General features: G+C 34.2%; 2 protein-coding genes across 2 annotated transcripts; both read left to right on the forward strand.

The window, feature by feature from the left end:
• Positions 1 to 2,489: 2,489 nt before the first annotated feature.
• LOC133202079 (interferon alpha-inducible protein 27-like protein 2B) lies at positions 2,490 to 7,735 on the forward strand. Its single transcript, XM_061337859.1, has 4 exons — positions 2,490 to 2,572; positions 3,823 to 3,975; positions 4,169 to 4,308; positions 7,257 to 7,735. The coding sequence occupies exons 1-4, from the start codon at positions 2,491 to 2,493 to the stop codon at positions 7,401 to 7,403; spliced, it is 522 nt and encodes a 173-aa protein (XP_061193843.1). The 5' UTR covers position 2,490; the 3' UTR covers positions 7,404 to 7,735.
• Positions 7,736 to 9,709: 1,974 nt separating this feature from the next.
• On the forward strand, positions 9,710 to 27,208 carry LOC133201910 (interferon alpha-inducible protein 27-like protein 2B). The gene is made up of 4 exons (XM_061337702.1): positions 9,710 to 9,805; positions 22,841 to 22,987; positions 23,115 to 23,254; positions 27,006 to 27,208. Exons 1-4 carry the CDS (start codon positions 9,775 to 9,777, stop codon positions 27,156 to 27,158), a joined length of 471 nt encoding a protein of 156 aa, XP_061193686.1. The 5' UTR covers positions 9,710 to 9,774; the 3' UTR covers positions 27,159 to 27,208.

The raw sequence follows: 27,208 nt of genomic DNA on the forward strand, positions 1-27,208 counted from the left end.
CAAATTAAATTCTTCATTTTATTTCTTATTTTAATTCTTACTTCTTGAAGGCACGGATCTAGAAGGGGGCCCGGACCCCCCCCCCCCCCGAAATTTGCAGACTTATTAAATGTTTATACTAAACGAACTAAAAGTGACATTGGACCCCTTTTGAAAACGCTGATCTGTGTTAAGTTGACGACTCCCCCCCCCCCTTCCCCCCAACACACACACACGAGCGTGGGCGAAATAGGTTTTTCATGGTTGGGAAAGGAGTTTACTTTTTTTTTTGCTTGTCAAGAAATTTCTGGGTTGGATTGTTTTGGACTGGTATGGACCCCCTGGATCCTTGTCTGTTCTTGTTTATATTTTCCAGTTTTATTATATTTTATTCATTTTATTATGGCAATTTTGATTCCTTTCGTATTTTGATTCTATCTCAAAATTTCAATTATGTTTCACTTCACCTAACTAAATGCATAATTTTTTTTTTTGGTAACAACTATAAGCAAAATCGAAAGTTTGTTTAAGAAAGTAGAACTTACAGAGTTAAACTAAGAAATCCGAATAAAATTTAAACGAAAAGGGGCGCTACGGCCTTTTATGTACAGGTACACAGAGATCTTGGCGAACAGTACGAAACGTACGAAACGTAGAAACATTTCCATGGAACATATTTTTTTTCATTTTAAAAACCATATGATATCATTCTTGCGTGTTTTCTCTCGTTTTCAGGCCCGTAGGAAGCATTTTCATTGGGTGGGGGTGGAGGTGGAACAGTGGGCACAAAACAAAAATTTCTTGATAAGCCCCCCCCCCCCCCCAAAAAAAAATGAAACATTCCTGTTGAGGGTGCACAACGATGAATTAGCCTTATTTCTTTTCTTGTATATTTATTACCGACAAAATTATTGAGGGATCACAATCAGAAATTGCTTTTTTATTGGTATAGTATATATTGGCACCCTCACACACTTGCTACCAACGGACCTGGTTCGGGGCCATAAAACTTAGATGAGCTCACTTTTGATCCCAGTCTCTCTTTTCTACATACTATTAATTCCTTTGGTAAATGTGAGACTGTGATAAAAAATGAGCCCGTCTAAGTTTTATGGCCCTGGTGCAAGATGTTTCAAATATGATAAATATGACAGCCATTTTGATTGCCCGCTTATGGTACACAAATATTAGGTATCTTTAAATTGATATTGTCATCACATTATTTTTTTAAAGTAGGACAGAGAAAAAAATTTTCACTAACAAATCTCAGGTCCGAAGTAGGAGGGATCAAAAGGTTGGGCTCCCAACTTTTTTGTGTGGAGAATAATCTTTTGCAGCTGTTTTAATATGAAAATTCATTTATAGGCTGTATGCCCACCCCCCATCCCCCTTATTTTGCAGTACCATTAAACTCTGGCAAATTCTTGCGTTGAAAAAAAAGTTACTGAAAAGTTAAAGATATCCTAAACATCGCCTCCCACGAAGGAGGAGTTTGGGCAGTTTATTTATTTTTTTTTCATCGTCAATTTTTTTGGAATCCCCCCCCCCCCACTTCGATAAACATTGATACGGATCTTCATCTACTGAGTGGTTTATTTTTTTTAGTATAATATCATTGCAGTTACATTGGTTCTTAATAAACTGGGGCACTGATCACAGCAACCTAGTGGTTGGGCGCTAGCTTCGTAGGCCATTGGAGGGTAAGAGTTCGCTTGTCCTAAGTTCCTAGTGCCGGCCGGCAAAATGTAAGACGTTTAACATACGTGTTGTAATGACTATTCCTTCAGCATAGAAAGTCAAATTGAATAACCTTAAAAATCGAAGCCTCTCTAGATCCGCACAAGCCGTGAATAAGCGGGTAATGATTCATGTCACATCGTCAAATAAAATAAAATTAAGAAGATAACATAAAATTGGAACATATAAACAAAAAGTTAGAATTGAAATTGAATAACAAATTCAAATGAAAATATTAATATAAAATTGGAAGTTAGAATAAAAAAAGGAATAAAATTTAAATAATTTATTTCAGTTGGAAAAAAAAGTTAGAATAAAAAGAAGGGAAAAAATATGGCACTGATTCCCCTCCATAATTTCACATAATCAAAATTCGACAATCATACATGTAGACTTTACATTTGTAGACTTATTCAGAGCGCGGAAATATAAATTCCGGAAAACAAAGCTTACAACATCAAAAATACACACATTCATAGTATAAACTCAAAGTCAACACAGTTGTATGTTCGGAACTACATGCTAGGATGTCGGAATTACCTACTTACATATATACTATGAAACTGATACGATTACAAGTTTGGATTTACAAACTTACAAGTTTGGATTTACAAACTTACAAGTCTGGATTTTTGAACACGATTACCCTCCATACAACCCTAGGGAAAATAAAAATATCTGAAAAGTATACATAAACATCTGACATCTAATAAGTGATGGCAGGAATATTCCACCATAATTTTCAGTTCAACCGCTTGCTTTGTTGATGCAAAAATGGCGGAAGGTTTGTTTAAACTTTTGTCATGGGTCCTGTGTTTAGGACTAATCGCAGGGATACATTGTTTTCAATGTCCCAGTAAGTGTTTGGTATGTTTAAAATCAATATTGCATCCTTTGAAGGATACATAACATTGAAATTACCCCCAAAAGAAAACCATTAACTGGCAATATTGATCAGACGTTAAGTAATTTTGAGACATTATACTATCGAATTTTCTTTTTCGCTGAAAAAATAGAAAATTGACTGAATTCAATGTGCAGTGTTATGTTTTAAAATAATTTACTACGTAACCGACAGATTTAATGGAATTTTTTTTTTTACTTTCGTTTTTTTCTTTCCATGAAAAGAAAGTCGAAAAGTTACTAGAAAGGAACATGGATGAATATTGAACCAGAATTTTCGATACAAATCTAAAATTATCCTGGAAATACATTTAAAAAGGATATAAATTAATCCATTTTGATCTCCTAGTCATGCCTAGTAAAAATATATTAAAAATCGATGTTGGATTCCTTGGCCGTTGTCCGTAGAAAATACCCTCCCCCCCCCCCCCCCCCATAGTTTATCCGATTTATAGTACACGATAGAAAACATTGCTTCTTTATGCTTGTGCCACCTCAATAAAAAAAAAGTCCGATGAACTTTCCTTCCTTTTTTTGTCTCGGATTTTTGCTTCGTATCCCCCCTCCCCCAACAACAAGAACAACATCCTACGGACCCGTATTTAGGAAGAAACTGTCGACACTTGTTAAAGGTGCATTTGGAGTTTCAGCCACCTGAAAACAAAGCAAGACATTTAGTGTCATAACTGAACAAAGTCTCTACAAAAACTTTTAGTTAGATCAGAATGTCTAGGAAAAAATCTTGTTTTACTTAATTTTACACGCACATAATATAGCTCAAACGTTAATAATTATTCCTTTTGAACTTCATTTAAGTTGTGAAAAAAGGAAAATTTAAATTTGGTAGCAAGCCATATCAGCAATTAAAATCAAAAGAGTCTTAAGATATTTTATATATCTGCTTGGCCTTGTATTTAAAGTAGAAGTAGATCCGAAAATATAATACCTCTTAAAACTTATGCTTTATCGCGAGATATTGAATATTTTTCTATGGCACTTAATATTTCACATGATTTTTTTTAAATTTTCAATCCATTTTTTTATTGGCCAAAATAAGATAAGTGTTTAAAGGACTGCGTAGTATTCTCAGCGACTCGTACGAATGAATCAATTATTAAAATCCCTCAACGTGTACGACCTTCTAAAAACACAATGACTGTATTTAATTGAATAATAATATATTCATTGTATTTATATCCATAGATAATCCTGAGAATGGCTATTGGGATAAGGATTCGTATAGAGAGCGGTGTATTTTGAGATGTTTCGATGGTTTTGAACCGTCAGACTGCCATGTTCTCCGACCTGTACGTGGTGGACGAGAATGGAACCGTGGAATTCCGGATTGCCAGGAAGGTACCGTAGAAAAATATACGTCTGGAAGAAAATAATTTATTATTTTATATACTAGCCACTTTAAAGAACCGTGCAGAGAAAAGATAAGTATGAACGCTTTCGTGCACCGGAGATGAAAATGAGTGATCATCATCAGTTTGTTTTGTCAGAAATTATAGGTCATTTATTTTTCATTTTTTTTTTTCATTTTTAGCGAGCACGGTATCCGGAAAAACCATCCTTGCTGTGGGGGTCGGGACAGCAGCGGCTGTGGTGGGCGTTCCAGCGGTTTTGGCTGGGGCAGGTTTTACGGCGGCCGGGGTAGCGGCTGGAAGCTTGGCCGCCTGGCTCCAGGTAAAAGAACGTTTTGGATTAGCTGCATAGTTGCATAGCTGCCTGTACGCAAATACCAAGTGCTACAAATCATTTTTAAAAAAAAACAAAACAAAACAAGATAAAAAAAAGAACAACAAAAAAAAATTAAACAAACAAACAATCAAACAAAAAGAAAATTTATTCGGAGAAAAAAATCTCAGTACCATCCAGCAAATATTTATGCATTAAATTATTTTGTGTCGATTCAAATTTTATAATATATCATGCCTATATAATAAATTTTGAAATCCTTTATCAAATCATTGCCAACTCAAAGCATTCATTAATTTTTAATTGTCTTATAACACATTGATATTTAAAAAAGATCTTTGAGATATTAAATTTCAATTCTATGACCCATTTGTATATGATTCGGGGTTGTCCCTAAGAATTGAAATAGAAGGGGACATTTACATGTAAAAAGTATAAGGAGATCTGGGTTTCCTCCCCTAATGGGGAATTTAGGAGGCATACCAAAATAACCGGGGGATCACATCATTATAGACGGGGAAATTCCCCGACCCCCGGGTCTTAGGGACAACCCTGATGATTTGAAATAAAATATTATTTTTGTTGGTAACATTTATTATACTTGTTGCTGAACATTAAAAATGAATAGACGATACCAATACAGGTGTATATCTGTGAAATACTATACACGCACAGTAAGTTTCAATAGAAGTCAAAACTTTTCGTTAAAAATAATATTTCCAAGTTTTTCATTTTCTAAAGAAAAGCGAAATGGCATGAATTCTTTCGCAAGAAAATAAATTTAATATTTGGTAAAACCCAGGAGCTTCCGGGGGCTTCGCCCCTTGGGCCTCCACCAGGCTTGCCTGGACCTACTGACGGCCTCACGGCGGCCTCAAGACCCCCTGCCGAACACTTCACTTCCATTCTGGCTACGCGCTTGATTTGGAAACATAATCGTGTTACATAGAATTGAATACATGTACATTTATAAAAAGATGAAACACGTATAATTTCCCGCGATGGCAAAAAAAAAAAAAAAAAAAAAAAAAAAAAAAAAAAAGGGCAGGGGTGGATTCGGCGTCCTACTTTAATCATGTTAATGTCACAAGCAATTAATTAAGCAATTAAGTAAATGAAATTCAATGCATGTTATATGTTAAGATAGAGTAAATTGAAAAAAAACATATAACTTTTTAATCCCTCAGATAATAAATATACTACATCGAAGTGAAGTCTTCCGTCTACAAATAAAAAAAATAATAAACAGGCACGTATAGAACATGTAAGGTTGGGGAGGGGGGGGGGTTCTGTTAAGAAAATATCTGTTGCTGTTAATAAATTGTTAAATAATTGTTAATGAAATTTTCACTGAATGACCGGTTGTATGTGCCCCCCCCCCCCCCAAACAGCATCCAGCATGCACACATTTTTTTTTTCAGTATTGTGTTCAAATCCTCCAAAAAGAAAGACTGTTGTACTGGTATTAAATTCCAGTTTTCATTTGAAGTTGTTTTGTGTTTACATGCAATATTACGTATTTAATCAAATTATTTTTTTAAACTTACCAAAAATGTCATGAAAGGATGACTGCACTGTCAGGGGTGTGCAATTAGCATCGCCCGACGCCCGGGGCTATCATTTTTTGGGGTCGGGCTAGTGGTTTTCTGCATGCAGGTAGCCCCTTGGGCTAGTAAAAAATGAAAAATACCGATGTATAATATAAAAAAATCACTACCGATATTTTCACTCATTTTTTGCTATTAAATTCCCAACCAATGAAAAGTTTCCAGGCAGCATGCTCCAATTGTTCGTAAATCTCCATAATATTATCCACTTTGCAGCACTACCTGAATTATTACTTCCAAAAACGATCGTTTTTTTTCTAATCCGAATTTCCTCCATTCATGTGTTAATGGTAAATAAAGGCAGATATCTCATTAAATTATTTACGATCACTCAATCATCTGAAAGATAAGTGTTATGTGATTTACGTAAAATATATTTCAAGTGTTTTTAATAATTTAAGATGAAAAAAAATGATTTCACTTCGTTTTAGTTGTTTGCACTAGCTTACTAGCTCTGAGCTAGTAAGCTAGTGCAATGCACAGAAAAAGGAAAAATAATTCAATATTTTAATTCATTTTTATTTTTCTATCATAATAATTAATTTATACATGATTCAATTTTATTATTGAAAATTAAACTTTAATTTGAAAAAAAAAATGACTTTAAAACCCTGAATATATTTTTTTTTAATATTAGTTGTTACTCCCCCCCCCCCCCCCACCACCACCACCACCTCATCTGGGCTAGTAACTTTTTACTTGGGGCTAGTAACTTTATTGCTGCCACTAGCCCGTGGGCTAGTACTTGATTTTTTTAATTGCACACCCCTGACTGCACTTAATGATGGGTTTGAGTCTTTCTCGGTCGCTTCTGTTAATTTAATGTCTAAGCGTATAACTTCTGACACTTCCATTCATTTTTACACGTAACACAAAGAAATAATTCAATGTTTTTTTTTCTTACTGCTTTCCAAGTATTGACCTGATTGAACATTGTTTGTTTGTTTGTTTAACTTCCCTTTGAGAACTTTTCACTCATATTGAGAGGCCAGCTCTTGTCAGTAGAGGACTGCAAATTTGGACCTGTACTCAACACTTAATGCCTTTGAGCAGTGAGGGTTTTTTTGTGCCAGCACCTACTGCGACACGAGACCTCGTTTTATACCGTCGCGGTCTCAACGGAAAGACCGGTCTTCACGTCCCACAGTGGGATTTGAACTCGCGACCTAAGAATCAACTTACTCCGCGACTCTAGAGTAAACGCTCTAACCACTGCGCCACGTGTGCAACGAATGCATATTTTAAGTATGGGTCTAAAATTGGTCTAGCATTATAAAGATATAACATTTATAAGGGTAATATATGAATTTCAATCTTTATCATTTTCAGACTCCATTCACAGCCGCCGGTGGTTGGTTCGCTGCCTCACAGAGTGCGGGTGTACTGGGAGCTGCCGCCTCCACTAAGGCGGGTGTGGGGACCTTTACAGGATTGGTTACACATTACTTCTCCTCTGGAAATTGTGAAAAGGAATAGTTCCGATAATTGTTGTAAAACGCTCAACATTTTATGTCTCGTAAAAAAAAAAAATGTACGTTTAATTTCTTTTCTTTTCTTTTTTTCTAAAATTGATAGTGAAGTTTCATAATATATCTAAATGTAAGACTAAATAAATTCCTTGTTTAATAAAGTTATATTATATAAGGTATGATATGGAAGACTCGGAAAAATGTTGACATGCTATAATATATGTGACTGATAGTCACACATGAAGATTTATTTATCTTTAATATGAGGTGTCCAAAGGAAAAAAATACTGATATTCTGGTAAATCATGGTTATTAAATAAAACAATTTTTTGGTTGTTAGTATGGGAATTAATGTTGCAGTGTAAGCGCGTTGTGGAAATTTTTTCTGCAATACTGTAGAATATATGCCCCCCCCCCCCCCCCCCGATGCTACATGTGTACGTGCCTGCCACTGGCTGATTACTTGAACTTATCATAATATTTTTCAAATTAAGATGACAACGTCCGAGACACGTGTAATCGAGATGTTTACAATTAAGATATATTTTTAACGAGGCCGAGTCTAATAACTTCTACCCTAGATATTTTGATTAATTTTAATGAATAAATTTTTACTATTATATTAATTATTTAAAGAGTTTACCATTCCGATTTCTTAGAGGGCAATTCTCAAAAGTTGTCAAATTTTACTAATGGACCCTTTTGGAATTTGTTGGAAAAGTGTCAAATTATCACACTTTCCCAATATTTTCTGCCCTAGCGATTTCTTTTTCGTTAAATACATGAAAGTTTTTGTAAAAATTTACCAAACTGTGAAATTTTCACTGGGTTGTTCTAGGAATATCACAAAGTTTTTTTTTCAGTGCCTAATACCTCTAAATTTGCCATATTGCGGTATACTTATCGGCGCAGATGAATTATTTTGGTAAAAAAAAACCCCAAAAAAAACCAATGTTTAGATTGCTGGTATGCTTCTGTTGATGTTCTGTCAACAGTTTTTAGTAAAATGTCCATGGAAGTCTTTAAAACACAAGCAAGTCCTGCGTCATTCTTCAGCGTAATGCATTGCTTACAAAACCGGAAAACAGAGCCATTTCAGCGTTTTTTTCCTAATTGATATCTTAAAAGCAATTTTTAGACTCTAGACTTTACAGATAATGTTAATTTTGTATTGGTATCACAATACTTAGGAAAGATGTAATGGCGCACTTGCGACTGGATGAAATTAAAAAAAGCTGCGGAAAGTCATGCGCATGCACCCGAATTAGACTCGTAAAGATCTGGGTATCCTTTAATATGCCGTTCAAATGATCTTTACCGAGCTGTATGTCCTCTGTTGACTTCTAAAAATTTTGTCCTTTTGATCAAAGCCTTCTTCTTTTATTGAAATTAAAAAAATTAAAATATCTTGAAATTGATCTGAATCTTATTTTCTCACCACTTGATATTTACACTTTTAAAGTGGCAAATATGATTACGATGAACAATAATCTCTCCACATAAAGTTAAAAAAAAGGGGGGGGGGGTCCTATGTTCGGGCCCAGGGGAACAACGGTTACGTGGCAATATAAAATTGTTTTAAAACTTTTTTGTTTAAGCTTTTTTTTTTCTCCTGGACATTTAAGAAATAAATGATTATCTTGATTATGCTAAAATTCAAAATTAGTGAAATTGATCTCCTCTAAGTTTTGAGTTGATCTAAATTGAAAAATGTAATAAATCTAAGAAAGAAAGTATTCTTTGTAGCTAAGTACTTTTGGATACTGTGCTATAAAATTAATTTCGAATTCAAAAATCGGAAAATCGAAGTAGGTGGGGGATCAAAACCTCCCAAAGCCCTTCAACTTTTTTTTTGATATACTGTAAATTTTAACAATAGATACGCCGGTTTAATCCAATCTGTCTAGGACAAAGCTTTGTAATAAGACTATCTTTCCTTTTTATTATTTTTATGCTGGGGTTTTTCAAAAACCTGATATTGAGCTTTATTTAGTTTGCAATTCATAAATACATTCTACATACTTGTTATACTGTAATTAAAACAACACTGTCGACCGCATATTTTGTCTCCAGGATCGAAATAATGTGTAAATAAATATCAAGGACAAATGTACGAGTTTCCTGTCATCAAAACACCCCCCCCCCAAAAAAAAAAAAAATTACTTTTTTCCCATTTTAATAGATATATTTTGGAGGCTTCATATCAAGAACCTTACACTTGTAAAATTATATTTACACTGGCGAGCAACCGGACCGATAATAGATATATGTGAAGAACGACAACTCTCATTCTTATACGGGTATTTCCTAAAATGGTTAAGTTATCAGTTAGACGTTGTTGTGGATTTTGCTGTCTAGTTTTAGTGTTTTGTTGTTTAATGGTCTTGACCCTACCTGGTTTTTGTCCAGGTAAGAAATGTGTTTCACCAATATTAAATACTAGATAAAAAGATTTAATTTCATGTAAATAATGAGTGGATCCTCCTACTGATTTTACTTTCGTTACTGTTAGTGAGAACAGTTTCACAGCAGTCCCGTACTATACGCCCACTTATTTTTGTTGAGTATGGTCCGTAGCTATTAGTTTAGTGGGGGAAATTAACATTCAAAGCTTTGATCCCCATATTTTTGTTGTAACTACCCTTTCTGAGACTAGGCAGCCTAGATCTTCCCACCCCAACTCCACGGATGTTTTCTTCTTCCAGTTTTGCCTCCTAAAAAGTCTCTCCTCCCTTAAAAGGTTTTTCAAGTTTTGGTTTCCTTTTTTGTTTGTTTTGTTTTTGTTTTTTATTTTTTATTTTTTTGCATTCTCCGTTATTCTGGGGGCGTGTGTGTTTTAATTACCCCTCCCCCCCCCCCCCCCCTCCACATACAATCACACTGGAAACTGAATTTTGATTTTTATTTTAATTTGGTTTTTGTTTTGATTTTCAACCTTCACCCTTTTCCGCAAAGAGCAAAAAAGTTGATTTTAGTTTTGGTATGTTTTATCTGCTAGTCATTTTTTCCTCAATGACAGCTCTCACCTGTAGGCAATAATTATACAGTTTACAGCTCTTTTACAGACACTTTCCCCAAACACATCAGTGTTATGCGTGTGCAGACACTACCCCACATACCAGTGTTATATGTGTGTAGACACTTCCCCCACACATCAGTGTTATATATGTGTCAGTGTGTAGACACTTCCCCCACACATCAGTGTTGTGTGTGTGTGTAGACATTTCCTTCACACATCAGTGTTATAATTATGTGTGTAGACACTACCCCAAACATCAGTGTTATAATTATGTGTGTAGACACTACCCCAAACATCAGTGTTATATATGTGTAGACACATCCCTCATACATCAGTGTTATATGTGTGTAGACATTTCCCCCACACATCAGTGTTATAAATAATGTGTAGACACTACCCCCACACACCAGTGTTATAATTATATATGTGGACACTACCCCCACCAACCAGTGTTATAATTATGTGTGTAGACACTACCCCAAACATCAGTGTTATAATTATGTGTGTAGATATTTCCCCCACACACCAGTGTTATAAATAATGTGTAGACACTACCCCACACATCAGTGTTATAATTATTGTGTGTAGACATTACCCCAAACATCAGTGTTATAATTATGTGTGTAGACACTACCCCAAACATCAGTGTTATAAATAATGTGTAGACACTACCCCACACATCAGTGTTATAATTATTGTGTGTAGACATTTCCCCCAAGCATCAGTGTTATAATTATGGGTGTAGACATTCCCCCCCAAACAACAATGTTATGATTATGTGTATAGACGTTTCCCCCAAACATCAGTGTTATAATTATGTTTATAGACGTTTCCCCCACACATCAGTTATATAATTATGTCTCTAGACATCCCCCCCACATCAGTGTTATAATTATGTGTGTAGACGTTTCCCCCACAAATCAGTGTTATAATTATATATGTGGACACTACCCCCACACATCAGTGTTATATATGTGGACACTACCCCTACGCATCAGTGTTATAATTATGTGTGTGGACACTACCCCCACACATCAGTGTTATAATTATATATGTGGACATTACCCCCACACATCAGAGTTATAATTATATATGTGAACACTACCCCCACACATCAGTGTTATAATTATGTGTGTAGACACCGGTAATGTGTAATGGTAGTGCATTGTAATCATTACATTTTTCAATGTAATGGGATGTAATGTGTAATGGATCCATCTTTCAGTTACAAGTAATTGTAATATAAATTAAGGGGATGAAGGACACATGGTCACATGACTCTGTTTAACTACGTCATAGTCTCCGTTTATATAAGTGCAAAACGTGTAAAGCATCAGTTCTTGTATAATCTTTTGACAATTTTTTAATTTTAATTACCATCTTATATAAAAAAAAAATAAAAAAGTTTTAACATTCTTGTAAACATTAACAAATTATGAAAAAGATTGATCCACTCCTCAGTTTCCCTAAACTGCGCGTCCAACAAGTCGGTGACGTCATACACGATCTGTTATACAGCAAGATCATACTCGGTGAACACAGGGGCGGTATTATTATGTAAAAACAGGTCATAATCAGTATTTGATGAAATATTTTGAGAAACGGGGAACACAAAAATTATTTTTGCATGGCTGATGACGGAAATCTTGTATAGGTATATCTTATTTCGCTTATTTGCCTTACGTGTGACGTCATAGTTGGTTTTTCCCGTACTCGAGAAATGTAACATGGCACGTTTTTGTCATGCTTATGTCCTCTTTAACGATGTCCTGTGAAATAATGAGGTCAGCTTCATCATTCGAAATTTTTACAGTTAATCAATAATTTGAAGGATTTGCATTTCAACGCAAATTAAAAAATATTGAATGATAGGATTTTTTGTAAATTACGTTTTTTACTGTTTAAGTTGTCTTAAAAAGTGCGTAATTTTCCCTATCCTGATGCAGTGTGATTGACAAAACTTGCTTTTTCGAATTTTAAATCCTAGTTATACTCTGAAATATTTTAAAACATACATGTCCACTTTGATATTTTTTATATATGCTTAAAAAATCCCATTATGGACAGATTTATGAACCCGGAAACATGGAGAACTAAAACTCCACTTAGATACTGTAGGGCATAGTATTGGTCAATGAATATCTCCAAAATAAGGCAAGAAACCTAATGATATAACTGCTTTAAAATATGTGGGACATGCTTAATTAGAAATATACAAAATATGAAAAAAATTGAATGACAAGTATTTTTTCAGCTCAAGGTCCTTCTCCTCCTTAATGCATTACTTTTAAAAAAATTCAGTAATGACAATAATTTTTCAATTACAGTTTGTATTTTAATCTCTTTTAATTATTGAATCTGAAATAAATTAAGGACAGATGATACAAACAAAAAATGGATGCCTGGATTGGTATATATTTTTGGGCCTATTTTTGTTGTTCATGATGCAAATAATATATTTCTAAATTATTAAGAAATTGTAAATTTTTTTTGATGTTGAAAATTCTACCTATCTGCAACCATCCTTATTACTCTATACAAATTTTGTCACTTTAAATCCCATTATTGTGAAACTTTGATTGAAAAATTCAAAACAATGCGGTTAAATTTGTTCATTTTACTTATGTAAACATGACTCAAGTTGTTATTTTCAAATATTTTGATAAAAGTTTGTTTGTATCATCTGTCCTTAAGGTCACTGAGAGGTTATTTTTTATTTCTAATGTTACAGTCTTAAAATTAAAATCTTATATCTTACCATTTTTTTCCAAAAGTATTTTAGGAATGACTCTAATTCTTGGCCAAATTATTCGAGTATAACCTGGTTTGGGTCAGTTTACGCTTTATAATCCGCGAAGCGGATTATAAAACAGCGTAAACTGACCCAAACCAGGTTATACTCGAATAATTTGGCCAAGAATTAGAGTCATTCCTTATAATTTAATTCTAAAATCATTAAACAACTGTGGGTGTAAAATTTCGTTGCTTTTTATTAGTTCAAATTTGCCGCTCAATAATACAACCCTAGTAACGGAAGTGATGGGAAGCAAGGGGAGGTAAAAACTGATACATAGTCCTAGCAGCCATGTTTTTTGTTTACATGTGGTAAGATCCGAGTTACTGTTTGAAGCTAAAGGTACATTTATTAAATCTGGAATTTTCCATGAATCCCGAGGACTGGAAATGAGAGGATTGCATGGATACAGACGATTCAGCTGGTTGTCAGGGGGGTGTGTCCCCATACCAAACCAGGTTATACAGAAATAATTTGTGTTCCTTTTTGGATATTAACCAATCAGAGGCTAGAATACAAACAAAATTAAATTATTTCGTTTTATTCAATGGTGATTGATACACATATTAAATAATTGTTTTAATACATGTAGAAAACTTCTTGACAAGACAATTGTAAAATCGATCATTTGAAGAGAGCCAGAAAAATATTAAAAGAAATCATTAGGTTTCAAAGATAGCCACAAAACAAGTGACATTATTTATATACTGTAACTACCAATTAAAATATAAACTATATTTGTCAATTTGATTTTTTTTTCTTTTCACAAAGTTTATTCTGGTGAAATGGACTTGGTAAGCAAGATACAAGATCAGTATGATCTACTTGAAGACACAAAGGGAAACTAGGGCGAAATGTAAATATTGATATTGTCCATCATTCATTTTTGGTACCTTGACAGTCACCTCTGACTTCAAACCCTATATCTAGATACCGGTAATTATCACCTTTGATTGTGTTAAATTTATATCATTGATTATGCCTGCCCTGCTAATTGCCAGTGCTTATTCATTAAATTATTAATACACGTTTCACAATAATAATATTGTCAGTTAATTAAATATCATTAAATAAAACATATAGAATGAAATGTTTATCATTTATTAAATAAAAACAGAGGAACTAACATCAGAGACTGAACAAAATTACAACATTGAAAGTGTTCCGATCCACTTTCTTTGTCTAATGTAGATTGGTAAACTACGTAAACATGATAAATGAATCCAAATTATCAAAAACCACTCTGACTTATAGACCTGAGGGAAAGCATATTGACCGAGCACAAAGTGTGAGAAAGTTAATCTTATTATAGATAAATTGTGTTGTCATACATTTTGTGCTTTTCTCATAAAATGTAATGTGTAATGTCATTCTTACTTTAACAAAGTAATTGTAATTTAATAAATTACTTTTCTGAATGAGAGTAATGGTAATGATAAATTCCAAAGTAATTGTAATTTAATGCATTATATTTCAAAATAATTGACCCATGTCTTCTAGACACTTTCCCAAAACATCAGTGTTATAATTATGTTTGTAGACATTTCCCCTAAACAACAGTGTCATAATTATGTGTGTAGAAACTTCCCCCACACATCAGTGTTATGTATGTAGACAATTCTCCCACATATCAGCGTTATATCATTATATGTGTGAAGACAATCCCCTACACATTAGTGTAATATGTGTGTACAGATACTTCCCCCCACACATCAGTGTTATATGTGTGTAGACACTTCCCCCACACATCAGTGTTTTATGTGTGATGACACTTCCCCAAACATCAGTGTTATATTATAGTATATGTGATGACACTTCCCCCACAAATCAGTGTTAAATGTATGTATAGAAACTTCCCCCAGACATCGATGTTATACTAGTATAGATGTGTACAGACAGCTCCACCACACACCAGTGTTATATGTTTATAGAGACTCCTCATACATCAGTGTAATATGCGTGTAGACACTTCCCCATACATCAGTGTTATATGTATGTAGACACTTCGCAAACATCAATGTTTTATGTATACATAAATATAAATTATAGATACTTCCCCCATACATCAGTGTTATATTATTATATGTGTGTAGACACTTCCCCTACACATCAGTGTTATATGTGTAAACAGATACTCCCCCCCCCCCCACACACACACACATCAATTTTGTATGTGTGCAGACAGTTCCCCCAACCATAAGTGTTATAATATGTGTGAAGACACTTCCCCCATACATCAGTGTTATGTTGGTATAGACACTTCTCCCAGACATCGATGTTATACTAGTATGTGTGTATACAGACAGCTCCGCTCCCCCACACACCAGTGTTATATGTGTGTAGACACTTCCATCAGTGTTTTATGCGTGTAGACACTTCCCCATACATCAGTGTTATATGTGTGTAGACACTTCCCCATACATCAATGTTATATGTGTGTAGAAACGTTCCCCACGCATCAGTGTTATATGTGTGTAGACACTTTCCCCACACATCAGTGTTATGAGTGTTATGTGTGTAGATACATTCCCCACACATCAATGATATATGTGTACAGACACTTCTCCCGCACATCAGTGTTATTATTAGTTATGTAGACACTTAGAGGGGTAAAACGGAAATATATGGGGTCCTTGAAAAAATGCATATTGGGCGAGGCGTAAGCTGAGCTTACACATTGTGTATTTCCGTATAACCCCTATAAGTGTCTACATAACGAAGTCGAAGATTTTTTGATAAAGTTCATTTTCTCTGAGTTAAACAAACCCTTCGGTAACATTTGTTTACATTGTGACGTCGTTTAATGCTTATGTGGCAAATGAAAACAACATACTGAATATGATCTGGGCAGTATGGCACGTGGATGGGCGTACTGATTTGATGTCTGGTGGGTAGGTCACGTGGAGGGGGCACATTAACAATATGATGTGGGTAGACAATATAATATGGTTTAATACAGTATTCTTCTCGACCAATGAAATTTCAAAATTTTTATCAGGGGCAGGATAAATTATTATGTGTGTGTGTAGACACTTATCCCACACAACAGTGTTATATTATTATATGTATGTATAGATACTTCCCCCACACATCAGTGTTATATAATTATATGTGTGTAGACACTTCCCCCACACATCGGTTTTTATATGTGTGTAGACACTTCCCCCACACATCGGTTTTATATGTGTGTACAGACACTTATACCACACAACAGTGTTATACTGTGAAATTACTTTTTTTCACGGGGTTTTAATTTTTTTTTTTTTTTTTTTTTTTTGAGGTTTGAAGAGACCCACAAATTCAATTCCACCACAAAATGTAAAATGTCATTTACAATAACTACATGTACTGAACAATTCTTCATCCACGAAATCAAATCCCCACGAACCCATAGTTTTCCCTCAAACAACGAAAATTTGACCCCATGAAAGTATGTGATTTTACAGTATATGTGTACAGACACTTCCCTCACACATAAGTGTTAGATGTGTGCAGTCCCTACCCGAACACAACATCATATTATATGTGTGCACAGTTTATTCACCCACATATCAGTGTTATATGTGTGTAGACACTTCCCCTACACATCAGTGTTTTATGTGTGTAGACACTACGACATACATGTACCTCAGTGTTATATGTGTATAGACACTCCCCAAACACATCAGTGTTATATGTGTGTAGAAACTCCCCCATACATCAGTTTTATATGCGTGTAGACACTCGCCATACATCAGTGTTATAGGCGTGTAGACACTCCCCATACATCAGTGTTATATGCGTGTAGACACTCCCCATACATCAGTGTTATATGTGTGTAGAAACTCCCCCATACATCAGTTTTATATGTGTGTAGACACTCCCCATACATCAGTTTTATATGCGTGTAGACACTCCCCCATACATCAGTTTTATATGTGTGTAGACACTCCCCCATACATCAGTTTTATATGCGTGTAGACACTCCCCCATACATCAGTTTTATATGTGTGTAGACACTCCCCCATACATCAGTTTTATATGTGTGTAGACACTCCCCCATACATCAGTTTTATATGCGTGTAGACACTCCCCCATACATCAGTTTTATATGTGTGTAGACACTCCCCCATACATCAGTTTTATATGTGTGTAGACACTCCCCCATACATCAGTGTTATATGTGTGTCGACACTCCCCCATACATCAGTTTTATATGTGTGTCGACACTCCCACATACATCAGTTTTATATGCGTGTAGACACTCCCCCATACATCAGTTTTATATGTGTGTAGACACTTATCCCCAAACATCTGTGTTTACTGTTATATATGTGCAGAGACTTCCCCACAGAAGACATTTCCTTCACTCATCAGTGTTAAATGTATGTAGCAATGATACTGAATGCTTTCTTCCGAGAGTTTGTGATTTTTTTCAATGTAATTTTAGGCTATCTCTAAAACATTGTTTGTTTGCCCTTTCCCGACCGACTGGCTAAAAATACCCCCCCCCCTCAAATCTTTTTACCTCCAGGAAATTTTTTTTAAAAATTCATTCCGGAATTTTCTCATCCCGTCAACAACTATTTATATTTTATTATTACCTTCAATTTTAACAGAATTTCGAAATTCAGCGTTGATGTTGAAAATTTCTGAGGAAAAAACTTTCTCCGACCTACCTACCGACCCAGTTTTTCTAATCCTAATTCGGGAGGGGCCGAGCAAATATTATTTTAAAGATGGCCTTCCAAACTGTACTTTAGTAGTAACGACTATGATCACAAGCCTAGCTCACTGTATTATGAAATCAGAATAATAAAGGTTTATTAATAATATTGTTTTCCATAAAGTGATATCTTATTCTACACAACTTCAGTCATTTTCGAAGCCGACCGAAAACCCTTGGATCGCGAAGATTAACTCAGTGGGTTTCCGTTTGATCTAAAAGACAAAAATCCTTCCGCCAATCGAGATAACATGTTACTAAAGCACAAGCGATTCGATTTGTCAAGCAGGTTTAACCATTTTACATGAATTACAGAATTAGAAATATTTTGTATTTCATAATAAGGTAAGCTGTGTTTTCTTTAAAAAAGTCTTTTTCTTGTTCCTATTTATCGGCGAAAGTACTATAACGTCAGTTTTCAATAAACACATTTCAACTGCTAAAAATGATTAAGACTCCAAATCTGTGGTCTTTCCTTAAATAAATCAATGAAAAACTCGCTTCAATTTTTCAAATAAAAAAGGCAGTCGCAACTTTCACACTAATATCAACAATCAACAAAAATACGTGCGTTAAAGATCTTAAACTATTTTTTTGACATGTAAACAAGGAAACAACCTTTTTTAAGGAGGTTGGATCCTGTCATCAACAGTAATGAGAATTTTTTTATCAATGAAATATATATAAATAACGAACAGTATTCAGGCTCAACAGTCCATCAAACAATACAAAATAGGAGCAGAGCAAACACGGACCTCCAAACATCAGAGGTGGGGTCAGGTGCCATGGAGGAGTGAGCATCCCCTGCCGACCGGTCACATCCGCCGAGTGCTCCTTGTCATGATCGGGAAATAACGGGAAAATCCGTCTTCAATTCAGTGTGTAAATAATGGCCTAACAATTTGTATGAAAAACGTCAGTCAGCATTTGACTCAATGATAAATTGTATTTGCTGACAAGGTCATTGTATCGACCATAGAACTTACGAAATGATGACTTTAAACGAGACAACTGATATTCTTGTTTCATCAACTTGTTTGTCAAAAATTTACCTCGTTTTAGAAATTGTACATACGTAGAGCATGCTCTTGCGTATCGAATCAACTGAGAGATATATACCCCGTATGCAGGTGATGAGGGTATATTGCTGCGTAAGTAAGGGAAGTTGACGATTGAAAATTTAAAGTCATCACGTTTATCATAAAGCTTGGATGTTAGATTACCATTAACGTCTTTTTCAGGTAAAATATCCAAATATGAAACAAATGTGTCAGACTCTGTGGTATCTTTTATCTCAAGCTCACAAGGATATATCGTATCGACATAAGTGATTTTTAGAATCTACACACATAGCTTAATTAAAAATCGAAACAAAAAATGGGGGTCAATGCACTTCTTTTGGCGCTACAGAGCATTTAGTTTGACCTTTTTGCACTGTAAATACATCTTAAACATAAATCAATTTTTAAAGGTTTTCCTCCAATATTTTTATTCAAATAAATTATGGGAACACAAACACAGTCTTACTTCATCTTGAATAGACGCATTAAAATTTGTGACAACAAAAAATTTTCAAATTACTTCGCATGTTCAATTATTTGACTTTTTTGCACTCAAGACTATCTTTTTTCTGGCATTAAATATTTATCAAGCAATAAAATCTTTTGAAAGTAATGACATTTTACTTAATTTAAGAAGAATGGTTAAAAGTGTCTTATATACTCGGAAAAGAAAATTAAAAGTGGGGGTCTGTGATGTGAATTTTTAGATATTACTAAAATAGTGCTAATTTTAAGCTTAAATTAGGGCTATTTTTTTCTGGATTTTCACAATATATTTGCTATATTTATCAAAAATGGTGATAGAATTCATGATAGTTTATTTATCAAATTATTTAGGACCAGCATAAAATAGTTCACGGCACAGAATAACTCTGTGTGCAGACTGCATGTAAAAATAGGAATCCAAACTTAACATACTTTAATACTTTGAAAGAGAAAAAATGATCATTTTCTTCTTTAAAAAAAAAAACATTCCGCCACAAAATAAAGTTCCCGACTTAATGCTTTTGGTATGGAATTTAATCATGGAGTTTTAACTGAATATAGTTTAATTGGTATTGTAGAATCCAAATTTATTGTAAGAACTAAAACATTATGCAGAATTTTTTAAATATAGGTTAAGACAAAAATCTGCTCAAAAGCTCAGGAGCGAAGCTCGTTAATTACTAATTAAAGGCTGCGTGTAAACAAATTATATAAATTTTTTTTACACAGAATGACTAATGAGAAGCATGAAGACTTGTTTTTCATTGTTGGAATAACAGATATAGAAAAAAAGGCGAGAATAAAGAACAGTGGTCGATCTAAAAAAATATCTACAAACAAAAGAAAACTGTGAACTGGTCACAAAAAAGAACCCCCGGAAATTCCAGAGGTGGGATCGGGTGCCTTGGATGAATAAACATCCCTCGTCGACCGGTCACACCCACCGTTTGCCTTTTGTATTGATGAGCTAGACGGAATATTCGTGGTCAAATTTAGTATAAAAACAAAAGGCCTAACAATTAATATGAAACACGCAGCCGAAATAAGACCCAGTAATAGGTTATATTTAATTGCCAACAAGGCCATTATGACGACCAGAGATTTAAGAAGTGCTGGCTTTAAACGAGATCGTTGAAATCCCTGTAACATCAACTTATCTCTCAGTAGTCTGCCTCGGTTTAAAAAAAATTGATCGTTCTCAGAGCATGCTCTTGAGTATCGGATAAGTTGGGAGACGTAAACACCATATGCAGGTGATAACGGAATATTATTATATAAATAAGGAAACCTCATGCTGGAAAAGCTTAAGACATCTAGTTTGTCAAACAGTTTAGTTGTTTATGTTAGTTGGCCTTTATAGGCCTTAGTCAGTAAAATATCCAAATTATGAAACAGATGTGGCAGACTCTGTGGTGTCTTTTATTTGAAGTTCACTCGGATATATCGAGTCGACATATAAATGAAAGTTACTATTGTTAATTGATAAAAAATCGTCGATATATCTGAATGTGGAGTAGAAGGCCATAGCAAGTGTTTTCTTCTTCTTGTGTAGAAGTTTGTGGATAAATTCCGCTTCATTGGAATATAAAAACAGATCATAAAGGAGCATAATTAGTGCCCATCGAGATTCCAACAGTTTGTTGGAAGACCTTGTCTCCGAAGACTACATAAATGTTGTCAAAGAGGAACTCCAGCAACCTTTTAATACATCAACTTCAGAATTTGTGTAGAATCAGAGTATTTTTAACAAAGTAATTTCGTTGATGACCAGTTACAAGATACGAAAATTTCCGAGTTTCATTTTTATTGCAGAAGCAGTTGTCTATGATGGCAAAAATCCTAGTTTTTTAATTTATCATGAGAAATATGAATGTATTAAGAGTAGAAAAGTCGTACGTATTGATGCTAATGACTTTTGAAAAATTTGGTGATTTTGAATTTTCTAGAACTTCTTTGGAGTTTTTGCGAAGTAATTTTACAAAATATATAAATAGGATTGTATAATGTTTCATAAGAAATTGTTTAAAAGAGTGTAATTGTGGTACTTTTGTTGCTGTTGAAATACTGATGCTACAAACACGCTTTAAAAAGAATCATGAACACAGCAATTAAATCTATGTTTTATAAGTGAAATAGATAAGTTTGCAGCGTAAAACTTCCGTTTTTTTTACTCAAAGTTTCTCAAAAATATCCTGTCCTGTAAAGTGATGAAACAAATTGTATATATTTATAAGGGGAATGGAAAAAAAGGAAGAAATTTTGAACGGCAAACATAAAGAAAGTCTACAATTTCTTATTGTTATACCTTTATAAAACTGTTTCCTATAAAAATCACAAAAAAAAAAAAACAAAAAAAAAAAAAAAAAAAAACAAACAAACAAACAAACAAACAAACAAAACATTTCAATGTTTTACTGAGTGAGATATTGGACCTCTATGGCGTTTTTTTTTACGTCACACTGCAGGCGGGATCAGCTATATCTTATCAATTATCACAAACATGGAAGCCAGATATGTGATATTTAAAAATAAAAGGTATAACAAAATATTTATTGACTGTTACTGTGTTCTTTGGAAAAATGCGTTTTGTCGACCCCTCGAACCAAACTGTTTTCCTTCGACCTAATTAGCGGCTTCAGGCAAACAGTTTGGTTCTAGGGTCCGGACAAAACGTATGTTGCCCTCGAATCCAGTCAATAATGTATAATTTATAGATTTCATATTATGCATTATTTTCAATCGAAATAAGTCCAAAAATATATACCAGTCCATGCAACCATTGTTTTGGTTTAATTTGTAGCATTTGTCCTAAGATTAAGGGGAATTAACACTTGTCTTTTTGTTGCCAGGAATTTAATTCATGAAAATTGCCTTATCATATATATTTCAGTAATAACAATAGTAATTAATGCTTTAAAAACACTTTTTACCCTCAAATCAGGCACATAAATATATATTTTTGTTGTTTAAATAATTGTTGACATTCAAGCCAATAACTGTTCCTTATTTGTTTTTTTTAACACTAAAAGCGGTCATTGTAAAACCGGCAGTGCACATAATACCTTCCATCAGTACCTATTGACATCGGTGAACCAGCGAGAATCTTAAAGAAGCGGGATGGTCAACAAATTACTCAACAGATCCACCTAAAATAGAACTTTTCTACCCATTAACTATTATTTAATATTAGGAAAATAATTTCAGATATGGTATCTAATGCCATTTTCCTATATTTATTTTTTTTTCAAGAAGGATTAAATAGTCTAAAAATGGCCATGACCAACCAACTTTTTTAAGCTGTGAACACAGCTCTCCATTTTAAAAATTGCTTCATATAAAACTACTGCAGTAAATATATCTTTTTTCGTTCTTTTACTAGAAAATCCTAAAAATGGATTCTGGTATGAGGAGAAAGAGAAGGGTAGATGTATTTTGAGATGTGAAAAGGGATACGAACCATCAAACTGTCACGTTCTCCGGTTGGTGAAAGGGAAATGGAACCATGAAATTCCTCACTGTAAAAATGGTAAAAATATTTCAGACTGTTCAAGAGATATTTTTAAAGGGGTGGAGGTGAAGGGGAGTAATACGTTAGGGGGTTGAGGTGTAGAGTTAAAATTGTTTTTCTGATGCAATCTTGATTGTATTTGAAGCTACCTGGATTTCGGCGAAATCAATTCTAACGGCAGAAGTCGGGTCGGCAGCTGCTGTGGTAGGCGTACCTGCAGCGTTGACAGCGGCAGGATTTACCTCCGCGGGAGTCGCAGCCGGATCATTGGCTGCCTGGCTTCAGGTTAGTCCAATGTCCACCGAAATACATCAATATAAAGATAGACCAAATTTTAAAGCACAAGTAGACAGAGTGGTGTCACAATTTTGATCCTAATCGCCCTTGTGCAGTTTTTGTAAACCTTAAATTATTTTCAACTTTTTCTTGAATGGTTGCACAAATTTCAAGCAATGTCGGTTCTGTGACGATAAGGGGAGATTAATTTTATATGGGAAGAAAAAAGTCTCTCACACCCCTCGTAAGAACAGCAATAAACCAATTGGTTAACAAACATTCCCAAGATGTGTACCAATTAGAAGTTTCTAGCTAGGTTTTTTCCCTTCAATTTATGGATCCTGGGGTTGGTGTTTGGCTAAAATAGGTCAAATTTTATATCGAATTAATCATAATTCCAATGGCTAATTTAATTTCTCCCTTTATTAGCCACCCTTTTTTTTGTATTCTTATGAGTCGGAATTCATTCAAAATTTTCCGCATGAAAAGATTAAGATGAAATGTATTGCAGCGGCCTTCAATTTGAAATTTAGATTAGTTGAGACATATTTAACATTTCATCGATTAAAATATTGATTTTAATCCATACTTTGATTCCAAATATTCCACTTAACTCGAAATAAAGGAGGCAAAAATTTGATACATCTGTTTTATGTTTGGCTAGATAGAGGGATATTGATGAGTAAACTAACAATTAACATTTATCATAAATGTGATGACTTCAACTTTTCGATCGTAAAATTTCCTTATTTATATAGATATATATAAACAAAGACCATAATCACCTCTATATTACATCTTATTCATCTAGCTGATTTGATAATTAAGAGTTTGTTCTGTATTTGATCCATTTCTAAATCGCAGTCGGCTACTGGCAAATATGTTGATTTTACGAGGGTATCTCTAATCTTGATTGAAGTCATCATTTCTTTTTTCAAATTCTATGGTCATGTTTGAAAAACAACTTGTCGTTAGGTAGATGCCTTATAATAAATTAATAATATAATCGCTAGACATAAAATCGGTATATTTGAGAAGAGGTTTTTAAAGATTTTTTTCCCTATACATTTTATGTAAATAGTGTGAAATAACTTATTGTTGGGCATAGGGGTAGAAGGGGGGAGGGATTTACGATATTTTCTTGGAATGAATATTAAAATTTCATACCACAGTATCATTTTCAATCTTAACCACGAAAACAGTTTTGAACCAAGGTTTTTTTCATCTAAACGCAAAAATAAAACCAATTGATAATAAGTTATTTGACAATATTTGATCATTGAAGCCCAATCTAAACCCCATGCCTTTCAATTTGGAAAAAAGTCTTCGCTATCTGGGGATGCTTGCGTACATATATGATTAAATTGTGGCCCTTCTGTTCTTGAAAATATTCTTTCTTTAGCTCACCTGAGCTGAAACCTTAAATGAGCTTTTCTGATCATATTTTGTCCGGCGTCCGTCAGTTTGTTTGTCCGTCTGTAAACTTTTAACATCTTCGACTTCTTCTCAGGAATCACAGGACAAATTTCAACCAATCTTGCCATAAAGCAGTTTTGTGTAAAGAGGGATTCATTTTCATTTAACTGAAGGATCCCGTTTTCTTCCAAGGGGAGATAATTAAGAATTAGTGAAATTTAATGGCATTTTTTAAAAAAAAAAAAAAAAAAAAAAAAAACAATCTTCTCAAGGACCACTGGGTCAGAAAAGATGAAACCTAAGTGTAAGCTTTATTACATAGTGTAGATTCAAATTTGTTCAAATTATTACCCCAGGGGGGGTAGGGTGGGGCCACAATAGGTGGTCAAAGTTTTACATATGAATAGGAAAAAACTTTTAAAATCTTCTTCTTAAGAACAGCATAGCCATACGTCATATTTAAATGAAAGCATTCTCAGGTAGTGTAGTTTGAAGGTGGGGCCACAATAGGTGATCAAAGTTTTACAAGGGAATATATTGGAAAAAAAATCTTTAAAAATCTTCCTCTCAAGAGCAGTTAAGAAATGATTAGTCATATTTATTTGGAAGCATCCTCGGGTAGTAAAGATTAAATTTGTTCAATTCATGATCCCCGGGAGGAGGGTGGGGCCACAATAGGCAATCAAAGTGTTACATAGGAATATAAAGGGAAAAAAATCTTTAAAAATACAGCAAAGTTATGATTAGTCATGTTAATATGGAAATATCCCAATGTAGGTAGTGTAGATTCAAATTTGTTCAAATCATGATCCCCAGAGGTAGAATGCGACCACAATTATGGGTGATCAAAAAATTACAGAGGAATATATAGTAAACATTTTTAAAAATCTTCTCAAGAACAGCAAATCCATGAATTGTCATATTAAAATGGAAACATTCTCAGGTAATGCAAATTATGACCCCAGGGAGAATGGTAGGGCCACATTAGGAGAACACATTTTTACGAAGGAATATATAGAAAAAATCTTCTATCGACCAGCAAATCCATGATGAGTCATATATATATAATTGAAGTATCCCAAGGTTATGCAGATTGAAGTTTGTTCTGAATCAAATCTTGGTCCCTGGAGGTAGGCTGGGGCCACAATAGGAGATCATAGTTAACATAGGAGCATATAGAAAAAATCTTTAAAAATCTCCTCTCATAAATAGCAAAACTATTGTTAATCATATTGATAAGCAAGTATCCTCAGGTAGCATTGATTCAAGTTTGTTCAGATCACGGCCTTTGGGTATAGGTTAAGGCTACAACAGGGAATCAAAGTTGAAGAGTAGAAAGGCCAGACTAAATCATATAGATAAGCAGAACAATTCTTAGTTGTGTGGAATCATTTTTTTAAATTAAATTATGAGCCCAGGGGTTTACGGGTAGGGCTAAAAGCAGATTTCAAAAGTTCACATAATGCAGGTGTACAAGGACAAACTCTCCAGAACAGCAGAGCCATGTTGATACTATTGATACTGAAGCATCTGTTTAGATTCAACTTTGATTAAATCAAAGATTTCTTAGAGCTAGATTTTGGTCTAAAACATGCTCACTCCTCCATGGCACCTGATCCCACCTCTGATGTTTTAGAGGTCCGCGTTTGCTCTGCTCCTGATTTGTATTTTTGAATGGACTTATGAGCTTGAATACTGTTCGATATCTCAATATTTCGTGGAGTCAATTTTTTTTTATGAAATTAAAGAGGGGAAATAAAAAAAACAAATCGGCTGATGAAGAACAGGATGGCCAAAATGAGCGTAGTGGCCCATGGGCCTCTTGTTTCCCTATACATGTATATGCAAATCTAATATTCTGTAGTCTGTGTGCCTTCCCACCAAACCCCCACCCTGAACCCCCAATGGGGCAAAGATTTAAAAAAAAAATGAATCTGCAATACTTTACATTTTTATTTGAGAACTATGAAAATAATTTAAGAATTTTTCTTTATCAAAGGCACTGACAATTTTATACATGTATCAAACGCAATGTATCGATAAATTTCATTATTTTCTATTATTGTTCGAATAATTACAGCAAAACAATTTGAAAAAATCTAATGTAATATTGAGCATGAGTTTTTTTTCATCCTTTATTCCGTGATTTTTTAAAATATTAAATACTTATATTTAGGTAAACGTATAAGGTGTGTATTTCATTTACATATTAGAAAATTTTCACTCTTAATTAATAAAGTACAATTCAATTTAATTCAATTAGTTTAATGACCAATTAATAAGGCCCTTCAAGGGGCAAAAAGAAAGAAATTATATATGTTTTTTTCCTCTTCTTTATTTTCAGACTCCATTCACAGCCGCCGGAAGCTGGTTCGCTGCATCACAGAGTGCAGGTGTACTGGGCGCTGCTGCCTCCACTAAGCTAGGAGTGGGGACCTTAACAGGACTGGCTACACGCTTCCTTTCTTCAAAATTCTCAAACTGTGAAAAGGAGTAATATCTGATTAAAACCGCTGTTAACTTGCTAAACATCTGATTTTTTATGGA

This window comes from Saccostrea echinata, unplaced genomic scaffold (genome assembly GCF_033153115.1).
Source record: "Saccostrea echinata isolate AGI-Se365-2 ecotype Australia unplaced genomic scaffold, CSIRO_AGI_Sech_v1 ptg000046l, whole genome shotgun sequence".
Taxonomy (NCBI): domain Eukaryota; kingdom Metazoa; phylum Mollusca; class Bivalvia; order Ostreida; family Ostreidae; genus Saccostrea; species Saccostrea echinata.